A 21,520-nucleotide genomic window follows, 5' to 3' on the forward strand; every position below is an offset into this window, starting at 1 on the left:
ATCATTCGTTACGAATAACGATCGAAACGAACCGACCGCAACTAATATATACATGTAACAAAAATGTATTTCTGAAATCATCGTCTCATAGACATGAAACGATAACGCCCTTGATTTCGGAGTTACTGTTGTTTGTTTGTGACTTTAGGATCCCATAAATAGTTGCAAATAAATTATTGTCTCCCACAAGTATTGAACTTTCTAAGGTTAACGGGCTAAAGCTTCGTTCAGTTGTGTGTACGCCACGTACAGCAACTCCGTGCGCAGATACCGCCGTGTGTTCATCGTACAACACTCGAAAATTAATTTTGTATTAAAAAGTGAGATCAGATCTAAACAATGTATATCGAAATTTATCATAAAAAAATGTTATAAAGTATTTCTCCGTCAGAGAGAGTATTCCTATGAGAGAAGCAATCTGGTCGGATGATAAGAATCTATAATGTGATCGCTCGATTTATTTACAATAATAACGTTATTTATAAAGTTATCGTGTGATCATTGATCCAACGTGGAGCGGCTCTTGGTCAAGGACGCCTGCCCTCGACACGAGTATCCCTTACAGCTGTGAGGCTCTCCAAAACAACGGCCGGCCGGGGTTACGAGATTATCACCACAGACGACTACTCTCATGACACGGAAGATACAACTCGCCGACACAACACGCGGATCACCGATATGTCATAGGTGAACACACGTTCACAGTAGTCCGAGCGTACGACTGCTGAAACTCTAATCTGTCCGATGAGTTCGTGGCGACGGCCCTAACTTGTTTCAGGGGTGACACAAACATCGGTACACAATGATATATGCAGATACGATAGGCAATGTTATTAATTATAAGAGGCGTGTTGAAACTCCGTGAAGTAACAACGAAGTAAAGACCGTCGGCATACAATCAAAATATACAATACGAGTTATTATAATGTTAATAAGACGATAGATAGCGGCCCTCTGGCGGGTGGTGATGGTGGGGTCGCTGACCGCTGAGTCAGTGTCGCCAGCGAGTCCTTTGCCAATTTCATGACTGTCTTCACATCAGATGACATGAAACTATATTGATGTTGGAGTTTTTACTGTATTTACATTAGGTAGGAATTCTTGGCACTGCATCGTCTTTGACATTCCGTCAGATTCCTGCCGTCAAAATATTATCTTTGTGTAATTGATTTCACATTTTTTAAAGTTCACTTTCCCTGGCACGTGTTTGAATATTTTTAAATAAAATTAACAAACTGTTTGGTTGTCAGTTCCTTCCGTTAAGAAGCCTTACAATAAAGTATGTAATTTAGAAGCCCAGTCATAATTTCAGGAAAAGGTTAATAATGTTTTAAAATTCTGGGAAATGCACAAAATTTGAGTATCGAAATTAGTTCTTTTTAATATTAACAAGACTTATATGAAATAAGTTTTAAATATATTAACACAGAATATTTCTATGAAAATTTATTTTAAAGAGTGTTTATGTTAATCTCGTGTTAAAAGAATTATTAATGCCCGACAACTGGCTCCTCAAACGAGATCGAGCTACAAATCCGCTAGTTATATAATTCATAATCAACACTAAACCGAAAAAAATAACTTAATAATTTTGTTTTTAAAATATTCTTTACATATCGGTTTCGACATTTGACATTAAATATTTTTTTAAATCACTTAACGACCTTAAGTATTACGCCTCAAGTATTCTTTTTTTATTCGTGACAAATAATACTAATTAAAATAATAAATGTTTTCGAAAAATATTTAAGAAGGAACTATATATATTATACGTGTGTGTATCACGACGTCTGATAAAAATATTATAATAAAATCTTATATAAATATTAACACACTAGTAATAATGGACGCTCGAAAAAATAATGAGCATGATTAAAATATAGTGATTTTAAAGATACATTCATATGGGAAATTATGGGAAAAACTAAACGTTAACCTTGACAATAAAATTATCATAAGATGAACAACAAAGTGGAATAACAGCGCTCTAACGTTAGGTACATTAAACCTGTGTGTGTCCGTTGTTTATACGGATGATGTATCAGGCGCGTGAGGAAGGATGCTCAGCGGAATCTGAAGGGAGAAAACACAAGTGACTTGACAACTGAACCACCACCCGTTAACCGAGTCGCCGCTGGGGCTGCTGCGGTCTGGGTTAAATGTATGTCTGTATATTCTAAGCTAGACAATATAATCTTTCTGTATCTCTCTGTATCTCTAAGTCCAATTCTATCGATTCTTCAGTATGTGAATTTACATACTGCGATCAAATCTGCGTTTACTACACCTTCCACATATCAGTCTATCGTTTAATCGATTGCCTGTCTGCTCTATCAGTACTCCGTTGGTGGAGGCGGTTCTTATTCCTGTTCTGTCAGTGATTTCCTTGTATCACAATGTCATATTACTTTTCCTCTTTAAATACTCCTTGTTACATATACCGATCAGTAGTTTACAGATGTTGTGTGTGAAATGCGTCGGCAGAGTACACGTGCCGCGCCGAACCTTGACCTCCGAGGACCCTGCCTGAATGCCTGTTTTATTTGTATGTTTGTAACATCGTTTATTTTTTTTATATTCTTAACTTACTAATTAAACAGGATCACAGAAAAGCTTCGCGCAAAATATTAAAGTCAAACAGGTAATTGTAATTTGAGTTGAATTGTAATGGCTTTAAAAAAAGAACACAATCCTGGCATAATAATCATCAAAATGAATAAATAAACATGACACGGGGAAACTTTGATAAGCGAAGGTTATAAGAAACATTCCCGGTGATGATTTTCTATATGAAAATTTGAGATAAACTACGGCAAGACTCTGAGTGAAGTACGTTTTATAATCTCTAAAAATATGCAAATGGTTACCTTTTATTTCTATACATACTCATACTGAAATATTGTTTATAAGAAATATCATATTATTCGTTTCTTATTTATATCGGTGTACGGGGTAGTTGATGACAGAGTGACGACACCCGGTGGTGTCTCGACAGGCTCCTCGTCTTGTTATTGACACGAGTGGCTCTGCTAATACTTCAAGCGAACAGACCCAAACAAACAAAAATAATAACAATTATACGAGACAGACCAGGAACAGAAGGTGTTCAGTTTTCATTCTTCCTTTAGTTGCATTCTTATCACATATAAAAAATAGTTAGCGGTCGTTTCCGAGGTAAAAAATTCAAAATACACTAGGCACATAGGATCGATCGAGCTCAGCTAAAATGTATAATGTACGATTTTTATTATTTCAACACATGTCACGGTGCCCAAACATTTTATGTACGTTTTATTTAACTCGACTGTGCTGGCACGTGGAGAGCGTCAACTCCTCGGAGGCGGTAAGCTCCGGTGGACACCGGGTCAAATCCTCCGTTAATATTTTACTAAGCATTTCCATGTAAACACAAAATCAGACTTCCTTAAATTTTGGTCGAGGTCAAATCATAACAGCTAACATTCCTAGCTTCTCTATATTCATGTATTTTAATCTCACTTTACTAATGATGTATTTTGCATTATTTTGTAGGAGCACGGGTATCTGGTGTTATATGCAAATACTAAAGCAATTTCCCGACGATAGTGGGTAAAATTTAAATTCATAAACTGATCCCATCCTTATCTTTAATCAGTTGAATTATGGTACAACATACTTATAATAAATAGTATCTACAATCAAAGTCCGGGGGTGGCGCACCACCACGTGTTAAGGGATACCGTCGCGGGATGCGTCCCGGTTATGAAATGATGGCTGATCATTTGCAAACCTTTCCCGAAATACAGAAACAAAATAACCCAAAATGAACGTTAGATCCGCAGACATTACTGGATTTTAAAAAACAAACTTCGAAAATCACTACATCGTAAATAATAATTTAGTTCGCTCACACTCCATATATAAATAATGATAAAAGGTTCAACTTCACTCACACCAAGTTAATAATAACAAAAACTTTACACGTGTTTACACAAAAAAAACACCTTAATTCCGGCTACCGAGCAGCTCGGCCGTTACGTCAGCTTAATGTTGCGAGAGTATTATGTTCTGTGCACGTGGAGGCTGTCAGTGAAGAGGTGACCTAGCCGGAGCTGTGACGTCACAAGCGCTAATAACGACACTTCCCAAATAATGTATGATATTGGTGGAATGTGTATTGAACCATGGATGCTAGTAATTTAGTTGCGGAGAGAAAGACAGTCGTGCAGCGAGGACCGCTTTAGATGAAGGAGAGTGTTGAAAACATCTACACCAGTGCTATGAAAACCTGTCACGGTAGTGACGGAGCCGTCCGAGGTTAGGAACACAGTTTCAATATTTACATATTGTAATAAATTTCGTCCAAGCTTACCGCGACTGGTATGTTGTTTATCGTGCCAAAAGACTAGAATATGTTCATCCCCGAAATTGTACCCATTTCTGTCTTGATTCGTATCAAATTTTATTTCTATTTGACGTTTAAGCTACACAGTCTACTACGGTTGGTTAACAGCTACACAGTCAAAGGCATCATTACCATTCATTGAAAGAGATCTTAGTTCTTATGAGACATTTCATCCAAACGGCTGGCTCCATGGAACCCTTCCCATGTATGTATGTATGTATGTGTATATATATATATAGTCCACCAGCGATGCACTAATATCGGCGTGCGATTGTCGTTGTGAAAATAAAAGTGACCTGCACCTGCGGAGATACCGCTATCTGGAGCGAGCTGATCCACTTATTGTTGACGCAAAGGAATTATTATTTGTTATTATTGAACTATATTCGTCAGTGATACAAATTGCGCGGAGATTTTTTAGAGTTCCGCAATTCAAAAGGTAGTTGTAACTTGTAAGGGATCCCATGAAATACTCGTCTGTGCGTCCGTAATTAAGGACGCTGTTGTGAGAAACATAATAATAACGAATTAGTACAACATTTCGGAATAACAATAACAGAGAGCTCTCTCCCCGACTCCCTGTTATTATGACATTAATAAACACATCGTAAACTCTTACTAAATAAATATCGATAATGTTCGATGTAGCACGCCGCGCTTTCTTCCACGATTATATAAAAAAGATTGGTGTAACTTTATAATTGCGATCCCAAATGGTTCTAAAAACTATCCCATATAGAGAAGTCGCTCGTATGGCAACTGAGAGCTGAGAGATGCAGTAACAACACAAGTATTGTTTATTTAACAAAAGTTATCTTAACCCTGAACCCTAATCTGATCACTGTTGACGAAATGCATAATTCCGTATAGTGACTGTATGATACGGGGGTCGCGGGTTCAAATACAGTATTTCTGCACTGATATGATATGCATGCGATACCGTTTATTTCGGTTAAACATCCTCGCTCACCTATAAACCGACTAACTGTTTTAAAACTTCGTCCATTTATAGGAGGGACCTTATCATTCCTACAAAAGAAATGGACGAATAATATTCTCATAACATCGAAGTCATGCTGACCGCTGACCGCTGACTGCTGACTATCCGAATTATGCTACATCTATCTGGATTCATTTGATGTCTACTCTCCTAGTTATTGACAATACCAGTATCTCTGCCACTTTAACATTCACGACTTTACAACGAAGCTCACAATAAAATTCCTAACGCTCATTTCAGCGCCGTACTTTTTTTTAAATAGTGATTCTGTGATAATAAGCAACGACCTAATATACAAGACGCAACTAAAAACTGATTTACAAAGAAATAACTAAAGTTATAAACACACTAGAAGCGAAGCGGAGCGTTCAATGGAACTACATGGAAAATTATACACTCGGGCTTGTTATACACAGATATGGAAGACAGGGTTATTTAACAAAATAATAGCCCAGCCGATATGAACATACTGTATATAGATCATAACAAATGTATTAAATATTATATAAGATTCGGGTCAACAAAAAAGCAGGCGATTTCTCACAGTCAGACGGACGAATAGTCCCCAGCACATATGAAGTAGTAATGTGATTTGTAATATAAAGAAGGCCCCACAAGTGGGCGGCGAAGTGGCCTTAGAACAGAGATAAACATTTTATGGTCGACACGAGGCTTTGATATGTATACAAAACATAAATATGAAGTGACATTCAGCTCACACCGTTTACATATACACATAGGTACATACACACGTGGGTATATGATCGAACAGTTAAGAGGCTAAGGGTTGAGAGGCCTGGACGGGGACAGGAATACGGACAGGTGAGTTGGCGAACGTTCATAGTGAATATGAAATTAATAAATTCTTAATCATAACTTAAATATTCACAATACATGCTGTTATGCGAGAGGAACGCGCCGCTCTATAAGAATCGATGACAGTTACAAAAACGAGCTTCGCTAATTATATTGTATGGACGGACAGCACGCGTCACACGCGTCTCACTAAAACAATACGTTTTGAACTTAAGTTACGCCTAAAAACGAATATTTTATATTATAAAATGTCTTCCTCTTGTTATATATTCTTTTCAGTTTAACAATATAATTACAACCGAACCGCGAACCAGCTCCGAGCAGAATATGAAAAAAAAAAACAATCATATAATGAGGTTTTAGTATGTTATTTTGTTGAGACTCTTATATTATTTGTAAATTTCCCGATGTCTTGACCGCCATATGTAAATTTATGTTTTTATCAAACCATATTTTAATGAACACACATTTTTCAAATAATAGTTTCTGTTTATTATATTTAAATTATGATGTAATTTTCGTCGTAAATAATTGTGTGTGCCTTAAAATTAATGTTTAGTGAGACGATGAAATCCCCGTGTAATATTTAGAACATAGGAAATATGCCGGTGAGGTGAGTCCGGGGTACGAGACTCCGTCGTTGGTTGAGCGCGCGCGTTATTTATAAGGCGGTAGGCGATGGCCGGCGCCAGTGGAGACCATGCGGCGACCAGCGACAGAGACCTCGCTCGAGCTGCCTCCGTTCGAGATGTCCTCGCTCGTGCTGTCCGCGCTAGTGCTGTCCTCGCTCGTGCTGCCCTCGCTGGTGCTGCCCGGTGAGTGCTGGATGTGATCTGTGCTAATATTTTTTGACCGACCTGTACGACGATTAGGCAACCGGTTCGTTTTCTAATTTTTCCCACACGATTCTAACTAATATGACCCTCCAAATATGTGATAGAGGTTATCTCGGTTAGTAACGTGATAAAAAGTGTCTCTGATTTGATCGCTTGACTCGGCCAGAGTCACAGGCAGTCGTCCGAATTTACGGATATGTTAACATTAGAGTGTTTTATGTTTGTACCGCATTCCGACGATATAAGATCGACCTCGACTATTAAATTAATTTTTTAAAGCGTCAAAAGCAAAATATTGCTTCCAAAAGCGGGCGTAACGTAAGTCTCTGTCGTCTTAAAAAACAACCTCAGTCTGGGTATTGTTTCAATGAGAACAAATGAAACAGAACTACAAGTAGAGGAACCTTAAGTCTTAGGTCCCGGAGCGAGTCTAGACAGACACAAAAAGTAGAGAATTTAATCAGGTTTCAGGTAAGTCTAACACAAAGTCGCGGCAAAAAAACGACCTCCGCTCTAGGTGCATGCTGCACGGGTGCATCGGCTTAGTATTAATTATCTTAAACACAGACTTAAGATTTACTTTCAGTCATCTAGGAACTTTTGTTAGCTCGAATACACGACAGATTTTAATGGAATGCTTCTGTTAGGCTTGAATTCGTCAGAAGAACATATTGTTTGTTTTCATTTTAAAGTTAAAACTCAGTTTATTAGGTTTTGCTTTTGTAGACTTCCGGTTTGGGTTTTTTGTTGTGGAATCAAAACAATAAAAGTGAAAATCATAAATTAATGAAAAAAAAAATGGAGAAAAAAGTTTAATGGTAGATTAATTGTTGTGTTGATAATTTTTGCTTAAAAAACTATTTCGGGCCATTTTAGAATATTGCTAGTAAACTTGACTTGTCAATCTTAATATTACCTCGAACCGCGGACTATTTATGAAGTTCTCATAACTTTAACGATTCGCAATAATTATCAAACACTTTATTAATACTAATTGTAACTAATTATAATGCAACCATGTTGTTAAGTAGTTAGCAATTGATTTGATTCGCTTTCACAAACGTTTTGAGTTAAAAAAAATATCTGTTTGTACATTCGAATTAATAGTTTTATTCAGTGACTGTTGTCTCAAAATAACACACTTATATCGCTAACGAATCGCTGAAAAAATACACAATTAGTTGTATTTGTTTTTTTAGGTCTAATAAGAATTCATTGTAAGTTTTCTGCTATTCCACAATGCATTTCTAAAATAAGGAATTCCATGGAAGTCATAGAAACGAACAATAATCTATTTTTCCCTAACTTTCCTCGAACGTTGCTTATGATTTTTCCATTCAGTTCTACGACTACAGCTTACTTGATTTAACTCGTAAAAAAATTCTTTCGTTTCATGTGATACTTGTAGGTTTTTATATATTCTATGAAAACATTTGTAGCCTTCGTCCACGACAGTAGTCGGAAAAATTAATTCACAAAACAAAATGACCATGACTGTTAAATTTACGAGATGCTGCCATTATTTTTGTACTCGAAGATAGAAAGATGGAAGTATGGACGAGCAGAGAGCGAAGAATTGGTAAATTACTATGGAATAATGAGTATAACGATTTAGTGAGTGATATTTTATTTACTTCATAATTATTGTTGTACTAAACTGTGAGAAGTGACAGTGAATGTTACATGTGGGACGGAACCCCGAGCTGACAGTCTTCTATGTGTGGAGTCTCTCTGACCGCACCATGATGTTGTGTCAGCAAAGCACGTGCGGGACGCTCCGAACCTTATCTGCACATTCTTTAATCGATACTTCAATTTGGAAATGTCACGTCCGGAGATTTTAACATTCCGCATATCTTTATAATTACAATTATGATGTGCACTCAATGTGATGTTATGGTTATATCTAGTTTGTTATCGTGCAGTACATTGTATCACATCGAGGTACGACGACGACTCTCCGCTAACGACACGCACATTCGATTTGCTATTTTTGTTGAACATCTCTTGAGAACAGATCTCATGTTGACTTCCTCTGTATATTATAATTGAAAATTAATGGTAATAAAGTTATTGATAACAGCTCGAATTGAACTTGTTTTTTGCGGAGGGTCGTGTCCCTGTGGTTTTGCTACTTTAACTATAGTGACCTTTCGCGAGTTAGACAGAATTAATTAATTTTTAACAGAATATATTTCGATGATAAGAGCTGTACGGTGACTTTCTTGTTAGTTTTCTGAGGTAATTTCGGTCAATGGCCTGTATGTTTATTCTCAAGTCACTTTAACTCGGCGTCTCGATTCAGGGTAAGTTAGCTTAAATGACTAATAAGCGACCTCTCAGAGACTTGAACCCTGCACCAATTGGTATCGTTATCCCTCTTTATTATTTAAAATAAAAATCGTATTTTCTTTTCGAGTTCATCTTATCTGATGAGTACAGCTCGGACTCTGCTCTATTCACCTCAGATAAATTTAATATCGCTTCACAAATACTCATGATTCTAGTATGTCTGAGAACGATCTTAAAAACAATAATACATATATAAATTTACATAAAAATATGTAAAACATCACGACAACGCCACCAAGCGAAGCAAAAATTTTATCTTAGACTTGTTACAATCAAATCTATATGTTTACGATAACGAAGTTAAATGTAATGATTTCAGTATTAATGAAATTAAACAGAACAATATGACTCATGATATATAATTGAAGGAGCGCGTGACATAGTTTTATTTCAATAACTGTTGCATTCTCAGACATTCTAAATACCGTTTGGAATGCACGTTGTTTGCATTGTAATGACGTAGAGCGAGCTACGTGGACTACGGCCTACGTACTACGATGCTACGGATTACTGGCTAATGACTACTGGCTACTGGCTACTGGCTACTGGCTACTGGCTAATGGCTTATGACAAATGATGAACTGTCTTAGTTTGTATAAAATGTTAATGTCGATGTAACTCGCACATAAGACTATGGAGATCTTGTTATATCATTCAATACGCTGTGAACTCTCTTCAAATTTTTCATATAATAACATAGAAGAAAGCAAAGTAAATGAAGCAAAATAGTACAAAAATATTAAGTAATACTAAATACAACAAATACCGCACTTTCAGTACATGGCCATAAGTAAGTTATATATAAATAAAATTTCTATTTCAATAGAAATGAACAATCTTGTAAACAAACATGATCAGCTGACGTTGACAGAGACTTGTCTATGCCCCTAGTGATGTGAAAGATACTTTCATTTTAATTATTATATTGAAGTATAAAATTATTAAAATATTGAAGTGTAAAAATACTTTAATTTATTAGAATAAATACTTATATTATACATACTTAAATATATATTATTTTAAGTGGTTTCAAATAGTACATGTTTTCTTCCCAATAGCACTAAAATGGCGCACTCTAATTAATGATTGGTCGCCAGCACTGCTAAAATTCTAACTCAAAGCCTTCCAACTGGCTCTCCCAGTTCAGAGTAATTTATTAAGAAGGGGTAAAGTAACGAAAAACTTGCTCTTTCTGTGGGAAGGCAGTTGGAACTGCTAAGTATTTGCTGGGGGGATGTAAGATACTTTGGATAGCGATCAACACTCGCTTTTCAAAGATAAATAGACTTTGATGAAAAAAAAATGATCGTGTCAAATTTCGTGTTCAAAATTATTTTATAAAATAAACATATATACACAGTTGTTTAATGGTGAAAAGATTGTTAGAAACAGTGGTGGGTTCATTGAGATGTAATTATTATCAGTACTGACATTCAATTGTACGTAAGAACGGTGTAATCGTGGCCAATTGTTTTGTTTACAAGATTGCCAAATTTTATTGAAATGAAGTATGGACAGACATTCATTTGTATCAGTGCAAGATTCCATCAACTATTTATATAATAAACTATTTATATAATGAGGGTAATATTTCAGCGCAAGCGGTACCGCTGAGCGACAGTGACGGGTGTGCGGTCCGAGCACAACTCCCAGGGGGCTGGCTGTGTGGGCTCAGGAATGGGACGAGCCACGCGAGCTTCCTTGGGGTTCCGTACGCTAAACAACCTCTAGGACAGTTGAGGTTTAAGGTGCGGAAAGTGCGAGGATTACGGACGCACTAATTTATATTCATCAATACTGGCGGATACGTTACGGAAATTAATAAATTAATCAATACGGGATATTTCGTTATAATTTCAGGAACTACAGCCTCTGGAACCATGGGAGGGTTTCTACGATGCAACATCCGAGGGTCCCATATGTCCGCAGCATGACATCCTCTATGGAGCTCTGAACCCTGGACAGATGGACGAGGCCTGTATGTATGCCAACATCCACGTCCCTCTACACGCCCTCCCGGGATATCAACCCGCGAAGACAGAGACCGAGTTCCGAACGCCTCACGTGACCGGCTTGGATGAGAGTCAGAACAGCGGTTTACCGATCCTAGTCATGATACACGGGGGAGGATTCGCCTTCGGCTCCGGAGGGTTGGGGCTCCATGGCCCGGATTATCTGATGCCCATAGACGTCATCGTGATTACTTTTAATTATAGGTAGGTGATTGCTACACTTCTTAAGAAGACTTTCAAAAACACTATATTGTCACAAAGTAATGTACTTCGGCTGTAACTTACTGAATTTAGTGAAAGACATTCCAGGGGGTTGTCATTGATGACATTGTTTGTATCCGCCGAACGATAATAAGTTTATCGGTCAACAGAAATATAATATTTTAAATAAAACGTTGATAGCAATACGGCATAAACATAATGCGTATAAAAAATAGGGACGGAAAGAACCACTAACAAAAGCTAGTTAAAAAAAATGCATCACAATATATCACCGTTTTCAACTTGTATTGTATTTTTGTGCAGCGAAAGTGAATAACTCTTTATGAACGACTTCGTGCGATAACAATGTGTTTAAAAATAAATACTACATAATTTATTGCGTCGTTCAAGTTAATTTTATAGTAAATATAACATTACTAGGCGCCAGTTAACGCGCGCTTCAATCATAGACTATTACGAAACATAACACCTCCTTTTTCCTTCGGGACTTTAAAACTACTAGATTAATAAGTATATATACAATATATATATATATATATATATATATATTCGAATCAGTATTGAGTACGAAACATACTTGAGAATTACTTAATAAAGAATTGCATGATTGCTATTAAAATTCATGTCATGTAAAAAGAATAGTCTCAGACTCTTATTTCACTGCTTCATTTTAGTGCATACATTGCTTTTATGAAGTTAATAAAATTATATATTTAGTAAACATCAACTATAGTGTCCAGGTATTTAATTTCAGAGATGAAGCCTTTTATACGAAACAATGATTTAAAATAAATACAACTAACAAGTCAAAACAATTATCTGACAGACAGTTTAAGTACACTGTTCCGAGATATCTGAGTTATTTCGCTGTCTCGTTCGGCGCTCTCTTATAGAGACAATAGCCATACAATACATTATTTTAAATATTCTTTGTAAATAGAACTCTGATTTAACTTTTAGGTTAAATGTCCTCGGTTTTCTATCTTTGAATACTTCCTACGTCCCTGGAAACAACGGACTCAGAGATATTGTGACATTGCTGCGCTGGGTTCAGGACAACGCGTACGCCTTCGGGGGTGACCCCGGGAACGTGACCATAGTTGGTCAGAGCGCGGGGGCTACCAGTGCCCACTTGCTGACGCTATCGACAGCTGGCCGGGGATTGTTCAACAGGTTTGATATAGATATACAAAATATAAGGTCACGAGCAGTTTTCGGAGTCACTTGCATTTGTTGAATAATTCCTATTTTTATCTCGACATAATGTTAACTATATATAACTATAATCGATGATAAACATATTACTATATGGCGTGTGTGGTCTGGGAGTTGTGTTTATTTATAATTATTACTTCTCACTTACATATTAATAAGTAAATTATCTTTTCAGAGCAATAATCATGAGCGGCACCGCTATCAGCAGCTTCTATACTCCATCGCCGATGTACGCACAGCTGGTGGCGAACATGTTCTTAACAAGTGTCGGGATAAATTCGACGGATCCAGAAGAAGTTCACCAGCGACTCGTGGACTTGCCGATCGAGAGGATCATGGAAGCCAACAAACAGTTACAGAATCATTTCGGCTTGACGGTGTTCACACCGGTCGTGGAGTCATCCTTCCCGGGAGTGACCGCCGTGGTAGATCGCGACCCGGAACTGCTCATGTCTCAAGGTTGTGGCGCTCATATACCATTAATAATAGGCTTCACGAACTCCGAGTGCGAAGTCTTCAGGCGGAGCTTCCAAAATATAAATATACTGGAGCGCATAAAGGACAATCCTCTCTTATCGGTGCCGATAAAACTGCTGTACGGGTTGCCGCCGCAGAACGTGTCCGCGGCTCTGAAGAAGATACAAGAACAATATTTCATCGGCGAGCCGACTATAGACGAATACGTTAAGTATGCTTCGGATGCCTATTACAAACAGCCGGCGATAAAAGTGGCGATGATAAGGAGGATGCTGCGAGGAGCGCCCGCATATTTATATGAGTTTTCGTATCATCCAGACTTCAGTGTAATAGGACAAATTACCGGTTTAAATTACAAAGGAGCCGAGCATATAGAGGACTTGTCTTTCCTGTTCCGAGCGAAGGCCTTCGAAGGTTCGAAGGGTTTCTCACCGCTGTCACTGAGTGACCAGTCCATGGTGCACAGGATGACCACCATAGTTAAAAACTTCATGGAGGACCGGTGAGTTTGTTTTGATTTATTATAACTTTATAGTATATATCTGTTTTCGGGATATTAGTTTGACTTAGGACCCGAGTGACTCGATGAAGTAGCTGATTGGATTTTATGAAGCTTTCTTTACTAATATTCGTTTTCCTACGCCAGTGATCCATGGCCACCAGTCTCCGACGGTGCCGAGCTGGAGTACCAGGTCATCGACCGACCAGAGGTCTATCAATTCAGCGGGCTGTCCAAACAACTGAAGGAAATGGCGGAGTTCTTTGATAGTTTGTAGAAACAAACCAGTTTATGGTGACTCCTCTGTGTTTGTGTGTTATTTGTTTTTGTGTGATTATTTATTTAAACACTCTAGTATAAGTGTGATCCGTCCACAGCACACTATCTTTTTTTTATGTCTTTAGTTAATAATCTTTGTCATTCGAATAAATTCCTCGTTATATTAAGTATACACCCCGTATGTTGCCCCGAGGTGAGAGTCCATCCTAGTTGGTCGATGCCGTCAATATCATATTTTCTTCTACTCTTTATTCGAACACGAATACAATACGAATAAAAGGCGGTCAGACCGACCAGCATCGGGGATAGAAGACATGCTGTCACACTGGATGACGACAGTTCATATGGCGTACCTACCGATACATAACGCGAAGTGCCGAGTGGTTTTAATATCGTTGCCATTTCTATAAAAGTAACAACATTCACCCGGATTCCGACCAACTAATGTATTTGACTTTAAGTGAGATTTTACAGTTTCCTAAATAGGTTTTTATTGATATACAGAATATATATGTGGACGTGTTTAAAAATGTATTACTAAATTTAGGAAAATTTTCTGTTTGTCAGATGTGTGCGTGAGTGAGTGTCTGTTTGCGTGTGTGCGTGTTTGCTGCGTGTGCTAGTTAATGTGTGATTTTAATAATAAGTTTCACAAATCGTAATTTTGACTATCATGTACTTATTTTTTAAATTAAACTGATGAACTAATGTTTATATTTATTTATGCTCCATTCTCAATATATAATAACGGAATACTGTTTTATAACATCGACAACTTTTTTCTAGGAATGATTAAAAATAAGTACCTTTATGAAAAACTTGTATCAGTTCTCACATTGCAGAGTTTTCACTGTACATTGTATTTTAATATATCATCGTAACATCTACTTGTTACAGGTAGTTTTTGACAAAACATTTATATATAGTTAACACAAGTACTGCAAACGCCGTCTGAATTTTTGTGTCAATTAATATTTGAGTAGAAATTGCTATTATTTCGCAAGTGTCGTTCTGGTAGTGTCAGTAGATATCATGCATACGGGCACAGAATGCTAATAAAGCATTTATAGCCGTATTCTCGTTTCACGGGCTCACAGCAGCCACCGTCGACGTTCAGTTATTGTTTCGTTATCACATATTTCAATTTCTATTTCCATTGTCGGCCCTGTATTGTTGTCACGGTAAAAGTGCATGGTTCAAAGTCCGCGGAAATGTTAGGGATGTTATTTGTGTCCGTCTGTCACGCCATGAGATGACACATCAGTGGACACGACCGACGCTGTTTCTATACACGATGTTAATGTCTTATACAATAAAATATGTACGGATAATACTTAGCACAAGATAATTGAAATAAAACAAAAGATTTGTAATTACTGTTCGACTACATTGATATTATAATGAATAATAAAAATAATATTGCTATACAGTTTATCACGAATCGAGTTTTCCTTCAGTGGAATCGACGAGGAAAGATAGTAAATTTATTATATGTAAAAAATGATAACAAAAATCAAGTTTTTTTATTTTAATTAATTTTAATAAAATGTTTATGGTAATTATTTTCCAAAATACACAGCCATGTTATACTAGCCGTTATAATATATAATGTCTGTGAGCAGTGAACGCACGGCGACAACCCATTGCATATACCCGTACTCACATTTCGGCGCCCGAGCGATAACACCGGACCGGAATAACTGGCGCGACAAGTCTTCACGTCAATTTGAATAGGAAAGGTTTTATTATATTGAGAAATATAAACACCTTAATATGATGCTGTTACTTGTGTTGCTCGTTGTTTTCATGACGATCGATGAGTCCGAACAAAACGTAGTGAGCATAGCGCAGGGTCGAATACGGGGCGTTCAGAAACGAGGGTACATCACATACGGCGGGATTCCGTATACCACGGTCAGCGGCATGCCAGGGAGATTCAAGGTAAACCGTGGATATCGAGATATAAATTACTAAAGTTATGTAAGAAAAGTTTATACATAATTATTGATAAACTGGTCGTTTAAGTAAGTGTTAAAAGGAGGTGCACAGGAATATTCATTCAAATGCATCTAGATTTTGTAAGAATTAGTCGCAAGTTTTTGATCAGTTTAAAAAATGTTGTTTAGAGTGGCGGGCTAGCGCCGGTGTGGCCAGACATAAGGGGATCTCAGGTGGGTGATTGTACAACCACATCACCAGTTGAAGACTGTTTACAACTAGATGTCAACGTACCCCCCGGATCACTTTTACCTGTCATGGTGTGGGTGACTGGTGGTAGTGGACACTACGATCCCACCATGCTTGTCGAACAACAAATTTTAGTAGTGATAGTGCGACACAGGTGCCAACAATATTCTATTAAAAAAGGAAAGGAATTTTTTGAGTTTTTTGAATAAATATTTTTCTGTAGATTAGGTCCAACGGGTTTTTTATGTTCGAGGGAAGATAAAATAGCTGGCAATGCTGGTCTCAAGGACGTAGTGTTGGCCTTGCGATGGGTGAGAGATAATATCGTGGCTTTTGATGGAAATCCGAACATGGTGGTGGTCGCTGGGCAGAGCTTTGGGGCAGCTATGGTGCAATCCTTGATATTGTCAAATATGGCCAGGGGGTTGTTCCATGGAGCCATAATACAGAGCGGAAGCGTTTTAGCTCCTTGGGCTTTTAACTTTGATGCCGAACAACGGGCGAAGTTCTTAAAGATGAAATTCAACGAAAGTCGAGATTCTTTTACATTGGTCAGAGCTGGTACAGCGGACCTTGCTAGGAAAGCAGACGAGCTAGACTTTCCATATTTACCCTTCGGTATATGTGTAGAAAACCCCATGAAAAACGAGGAAATTTTTTTATCTGATTCTCCTTTCGACTTACTTTCTAATGGCAAAATTATATCAGTCCCAATTATAATGGGATACACCAACAACGAAGCGTATATATTCTCTTCGATGTTGAAAGAAGTCAGGGTATTGAAGAAGATGGCAAAGGAGATAAACTTTTTAATACCAATAGAACTGCAAACAAGTAAACGGGACGTCCTGCAACTAGCCAAAAAAGTAAAGGAAATGTACTTTCCTGGAAATATAACTATGAAATCAGTTCTAAAATACCATAGGTACAAATTATCTGCGCTCGTATTACCACCGCTTTATAATTGAATGACAAATTTTGTATAAATATTTATTTCAGGGATGCGTATTTCTTGAGTCACATCTATAAAAGCATTCGTTTTCTCACGGCGTCGTCGAGTCGTGTGTACTTCTACCAGTTCTCCCATAGCGGCTCTGTAGGTGTGGAAGAAGAGCCCGACGTTATCAAGGATGGAGCAGCGCACTCTGATGAACTGGCGTATTTGTTCCCAGACAAGGGACGCAAATTAGATGGTGACGATGGAGACGCTCAGAGGAATGTTGTTAAACTTTGGACAAATTTTGTTAAATATCTGTAAGTTTATATATCTCAGTTTTCGTAGTACTTTTTTATCAAAAAACTTGTTCGCGAAATGACAAATTACTTCCATACTCCTGTTGTTATTGCTAGAAACCCCACTCCCCAAGGTGAACTAGGCCTGGGATTGGTCTGGGAGCCGTACAGTCCTTACGACAACCGAGTGTTAACCATTAGCACCGAGTTGGAGATGATCGACTTCCCGTACAATAAGGAGATGCAGATGTGGGACCACGTTTATGAGCAGTTCCATCACGAGCGACGACGGAAATTGGTCGTTTAATTTATATGTACATATTACTAACAGTTTCATAAATGTAATTAACAAATAATTTGCAACTTGATTTGTCTTTGTGATTTGTTGTCGTTACTCCGGTATTAAGGTATTAAATAAAATACTATTTTATTTACTTAATAAACACTACCTACCTTTCATAAACTTTTTCTCGATTCTGTCAACAATTATGTAGATCGATTAAAATTACCTGAAACAAAACGTTATCTTATAATTTTACTATATAACTAAAGGATGTTAACATCAAAATGAATAAAATCAAACCAAATATGACGTACTGATGAATGTTCGTACGTTTAAGGATTTCAGTTCACTAGTATAGTTGTCAAACATCGTTCATTATAAAAAGGCAAAAGCCAAAAAGTACGTGTTCAAAGGCTGTGCATGTTTCGAGAGGTCGAGTGGTGAGATAACAAGATAACGACGCTTATTGAGGATTTTGGTTAGTTTGATACAGTCGACGAGAAAATTATATTGAAATGTTGAAGTATTATACTATAATATTGAATTACAGCAAGCAGGGAGGTCAGAAACTTAGCTCTGTATAATGTTACTAACTGTTTTCAGAGCTAGGTAAAACACAAAGGAGCTGCTGGAATATTTGCAAAGTAAGTTTTAGTTCACAAGTAAATATTATTATAATTACAAGAGAAAGAAAACTGTGACATCGATTATTTTTCTCATATTATTTGTTTCTCGCCAGGTTTTTATGACCTTTTATAAAACATGGGTAAATTTTCGACCTTTTATGAAATATGGGTTTAATGAAAGGACAAAGTTAATCAAATTGGTAACGCAGATGCATTAAAAGCTTTTAAAAGCTCGCATGAAACCAAAATGCATTAAACCTAGTTATAGTGGCAAATAAGCTGGTGACTCTCCCATTAAGAGCACTCAACGATGTTTCAGACAATAACAGCTGTCGCAGGCGCGACCAATTACTGTGCAGTATTCAGTAAATTCGTTTTTAAAAGTAATTTTAAACATAAACATTAAGTAATTTACAATAGGAAATATTTAACTATTCACATCTCGTCTGCCCGAGATCACGGTTGCTGAAAAGTAACCGAAACGTCGGGATTATGTAGTTTTAAAATAATAAGATACGCGTAGTATATCCGAAATATATTAGTTTCGTTTAAATATTTAACTATTTTTATATAACATTTATTACTTTGTACAACAATAAATGCAAAAAATAATAGGAAAGAGAAAAAGAGTAATATCTATTTTAGTCATAGAGACAAATAAACGTTGATTATAAACTCCGCTGTACACGACTGTACACTAGATATCCGGTGAAGTCCCTATCACAGCTTTATTATCGAGTGTTTCACTTTACATATTAAAGCAGTTTCAGTTCCATTTTGGGGAACGGCACGGCGACGGCGTGTATCGAATCGGAACAACCGAAATATAAGACTATGATATTGGTGTTCATTTGTGCCTTCGTGGTCTCACGGGCGGTCGGCGAATTATCCGTCATAGACAACGTGGTCACTGTTCAAGATTTAGACGACGATAACAAACACAACAAGGGAAATTATCGACAAGGTATACAAGTTAAAACCGAACAAGGTCTTGTGCGGGGCTATCAGGACGAATCGGGCATCGTGACATTTTTTGATATACCCTATGGAGAATTCAGTAAAGAACAGCCATTTCAGGTTCGAAACAACTTAAAAAAATTCAACTCCTGGTCAAACTCAAGAGTTTTTATCTACCTTGAGAACTGTTAATGTGTCTTATTTCCCAGGAACCAACTCCGCCGAAACCTTGGGAGGCTGTGCACGACAGAACATCACACTCATCCCGCTGTCCGCAGATACGCAACGGAACCTTCGAAGGCACTCATGAATGTCTCAGTCTGACAGTAATGAAGCTAAACGATGCTGCTAACGCTGATGTCTTATTTCATATCCACGACAGTTCCTTCACTTCCGGAAGTGGCGATCCTCTTGTTTATAATCCTAAACATATAGTTCCGAAAGGAGTTATCTTGGTTTTACCGAATTACAGACTTGGACCTCTAGGATTTCTGTGTTTGCAAAATAATACGGTGCCCGGTAATGCTGGCCTTAAGGATCTGACGCTTGCGTTAGATTGGACGAAAAACAATATAGAGTCTTTTGGAGGAAATTCGACTAATATAGTGGTAAGCGGCACCGCAGCTGCAGGAGCATTGGTTGAGTATCTGCTTCTATACAACAGTTCTAATATATATATTTCTAAAGCGATCACTGAAAGCGGATCTGTGCTTTCTCCTTGGGCTGTAGACAGATATCCATTAGATACTGCCAATTTATTTTTTCAAAAGTTAAGGGGACGCCAGATTACAGGAGACCTCAGCATGTATTGCAAAACGTGGATTTAGAAGTTCTAACGAAAGCTGGTGACGGGATAGACTTTAAACCATGCATTGAATCAGGAGAAGGCTTCATGACCCAATCGCCTTGGGTTTCGTTACAAAATGGAAAGTTTAACTTTTCATACATGACAGGATCAGCGAACCAAGCTGCGATGAGGGAAGTTTTAGAACTTTCAACACAAAGTTTATCACAGATTAATAAAAATGTATCCGAATTGCTACCTAACGATCTCTTCTTCGACAATGATAACGAGAAATCTCGTCTAGCATTAAAAGTAAAAACTATTTACTTCGGCAACAAAGACATCTCTGAAAATAATAGAGAGAAACTTTCGCTATGCTACTCGGATAGCCAATATCTCAATAGTGCAATAAGAACCGCCAGGCTATTAGCTAAGGGAGGTTCTCATGTATATTTTTATGAATTCTCTTTGGATAACCATTCATCGCCTATTAGCGGTTCTGCGCGGGGAGACTCCCTGAATTTTATATTCGGAACAGAAGAAACCACTACGAATAATAACGGAGAAACAAACAGAAATGTAATGAGAGAGATGATGCTACATTTATGGATTAGTTTCATAAAATACGGGTTAGTATTACGGTGTGTATTGAATATTTAAATCCGACGTCACTAGAGATGTGCTCGGAATATTTATGTTATAATGTTTAATGTTTATTATTATGTTTAATAAACTGTGGACGACTTATTGTCTATCAGTGTCATAGTAGCCGGACTGCATATTTTATAAAATTATATTTAAATACCCTAACGATCGATTGATACTTGGCACATATGATAATATTTTTACTACATACATGCACATAGACTTTTTATTCAAACTTTAGGAAGACGGTAGAAATAATAGTGTTATATTTTGGCAGGAATCCTTCCGCGGAAAATATTACATGGAAGAATTTGAAATATGGGGAACAGAACAGCGAGGAGTGGCTCTCAATTGGCTCGGCGGTGGAGATGAAGAAGGGTCTTCATGTGGAACGGCTGAAGTTATGGGACGACTTATATAACTCTTACTACATTGAGAGGAACAAGGGCTCAGGACACAAACCTGTCAGTTTCTTGGCGATCGTTTCTTGGTCAGTCCTTGCCTTCATTAACCTTTAGAACGAACGATATGATACAGCACCATAACCACAATGTATTAAAATGAATACCACTCCCAATAATATCGATGTGTATCAGAGATAATAAATGATGTGTATAAGTTGTTGGAGTTTTTATTCGACGCAAGACACATGATGTTGTTGTATGATGGTGTCGCTGTGTGTACGAGCATGGTCGATGTTTACGTATATCTGT

The 21,520-nt window shown here is 37.4% G+C and overlaps 3 protein-coding genes across 8 annotated transcripts in view; 2 read left to right on the forward strand and 1 right to left on the reverse strand.

The window, feature by feature from the left end:
• LOC116772828 (serine/threonine-protein kinase D1) overlaps window positions 1-21,520 on the reverse strand; it is a 34,778-nt gene that overhangs the window by 8,502 nt on the left and 4,756 nt on the right. For 2 of the 6 annotated variants that reach the window (XM_061528473.1, XM_061528472.1), the window contains exon 2: window positions 17,966-18,021. The exons of 2 other annotated variants lie outside the window; for them this stretch is intronic. In XM_061528473.1, the coding sequence (XP_061384457.1) occupies window positions 17,966-17,972 (7 nt within the window). In that variant the 5' untranslated portion in view covers window positions 17,973-18,021. Of the gene's footprint in view, window positions 1-17,965; window positions 18,022-21,269; window positions 21,320-21,520 lie in introns of all 6 variants that reach the window. 2 more of the 6 variants (XM_061528471.1, XM_061528470.1) reach the window with 1 other exon arrangement.
• On the forward strand, window positions 6,855-14,800 carry LOC116772825 (juvenile hormone esterase-like). Its single transcript, XM_032665095.2, has 6 exons — window positions 6,855-7,015; window positions 10,985-11,136; window positions 11,249-11,604; window positions 12,583-12,795; window positions 13,013-13,816; window positions 13,961-14,800. Exons 1-6 carry the CDS (start codon window positions 6,901-6,903, stop codon window positions 14,088-14,090), a joined length of 1,770 nt encoding a protein of 589 aa, XP_032520986.2. The 5' UTR covers window positions 6,855-6,900; the 3' UTR covers window positions 14,091-14,800.
• LOC116772826 (esterase B1-like) lies at window positions 15,728-17,975 on the forward strand. The gene is made up of 5 exons (XM_061528477.1): window positions 15,728-16,033; window positions 16,219-16,433; window positions 16,503-17,204; window positions 17,279-17,533; window positions 17,630-17,975. Exons 1-5 carry the CDS (start codon window positions 15,866-15,868, stop codon window positions 17,817-17,819), a joined length of 1,530 nt encoding a protein of 509 aa, XP_061384461.1. The 5' UTR covers window positions 15,728-15,865; the 3' UTR covers window positions 17,820-17,975.

This window comes from Danaus plexippus, assembly GCF_018135715.1.
Source record: "Danaus plexippus chromosome 18 unlocalized genomic scaffold, MEX_DaPlex mxdp_20, whole genome shotgun sequence".
NCBI classification, from domain to species: Eukaryota; Metazoa; Arthropoda; class Insecta; order Lepidoptera; family Nymphalidae; genus Danaus; species Danaus plexippus.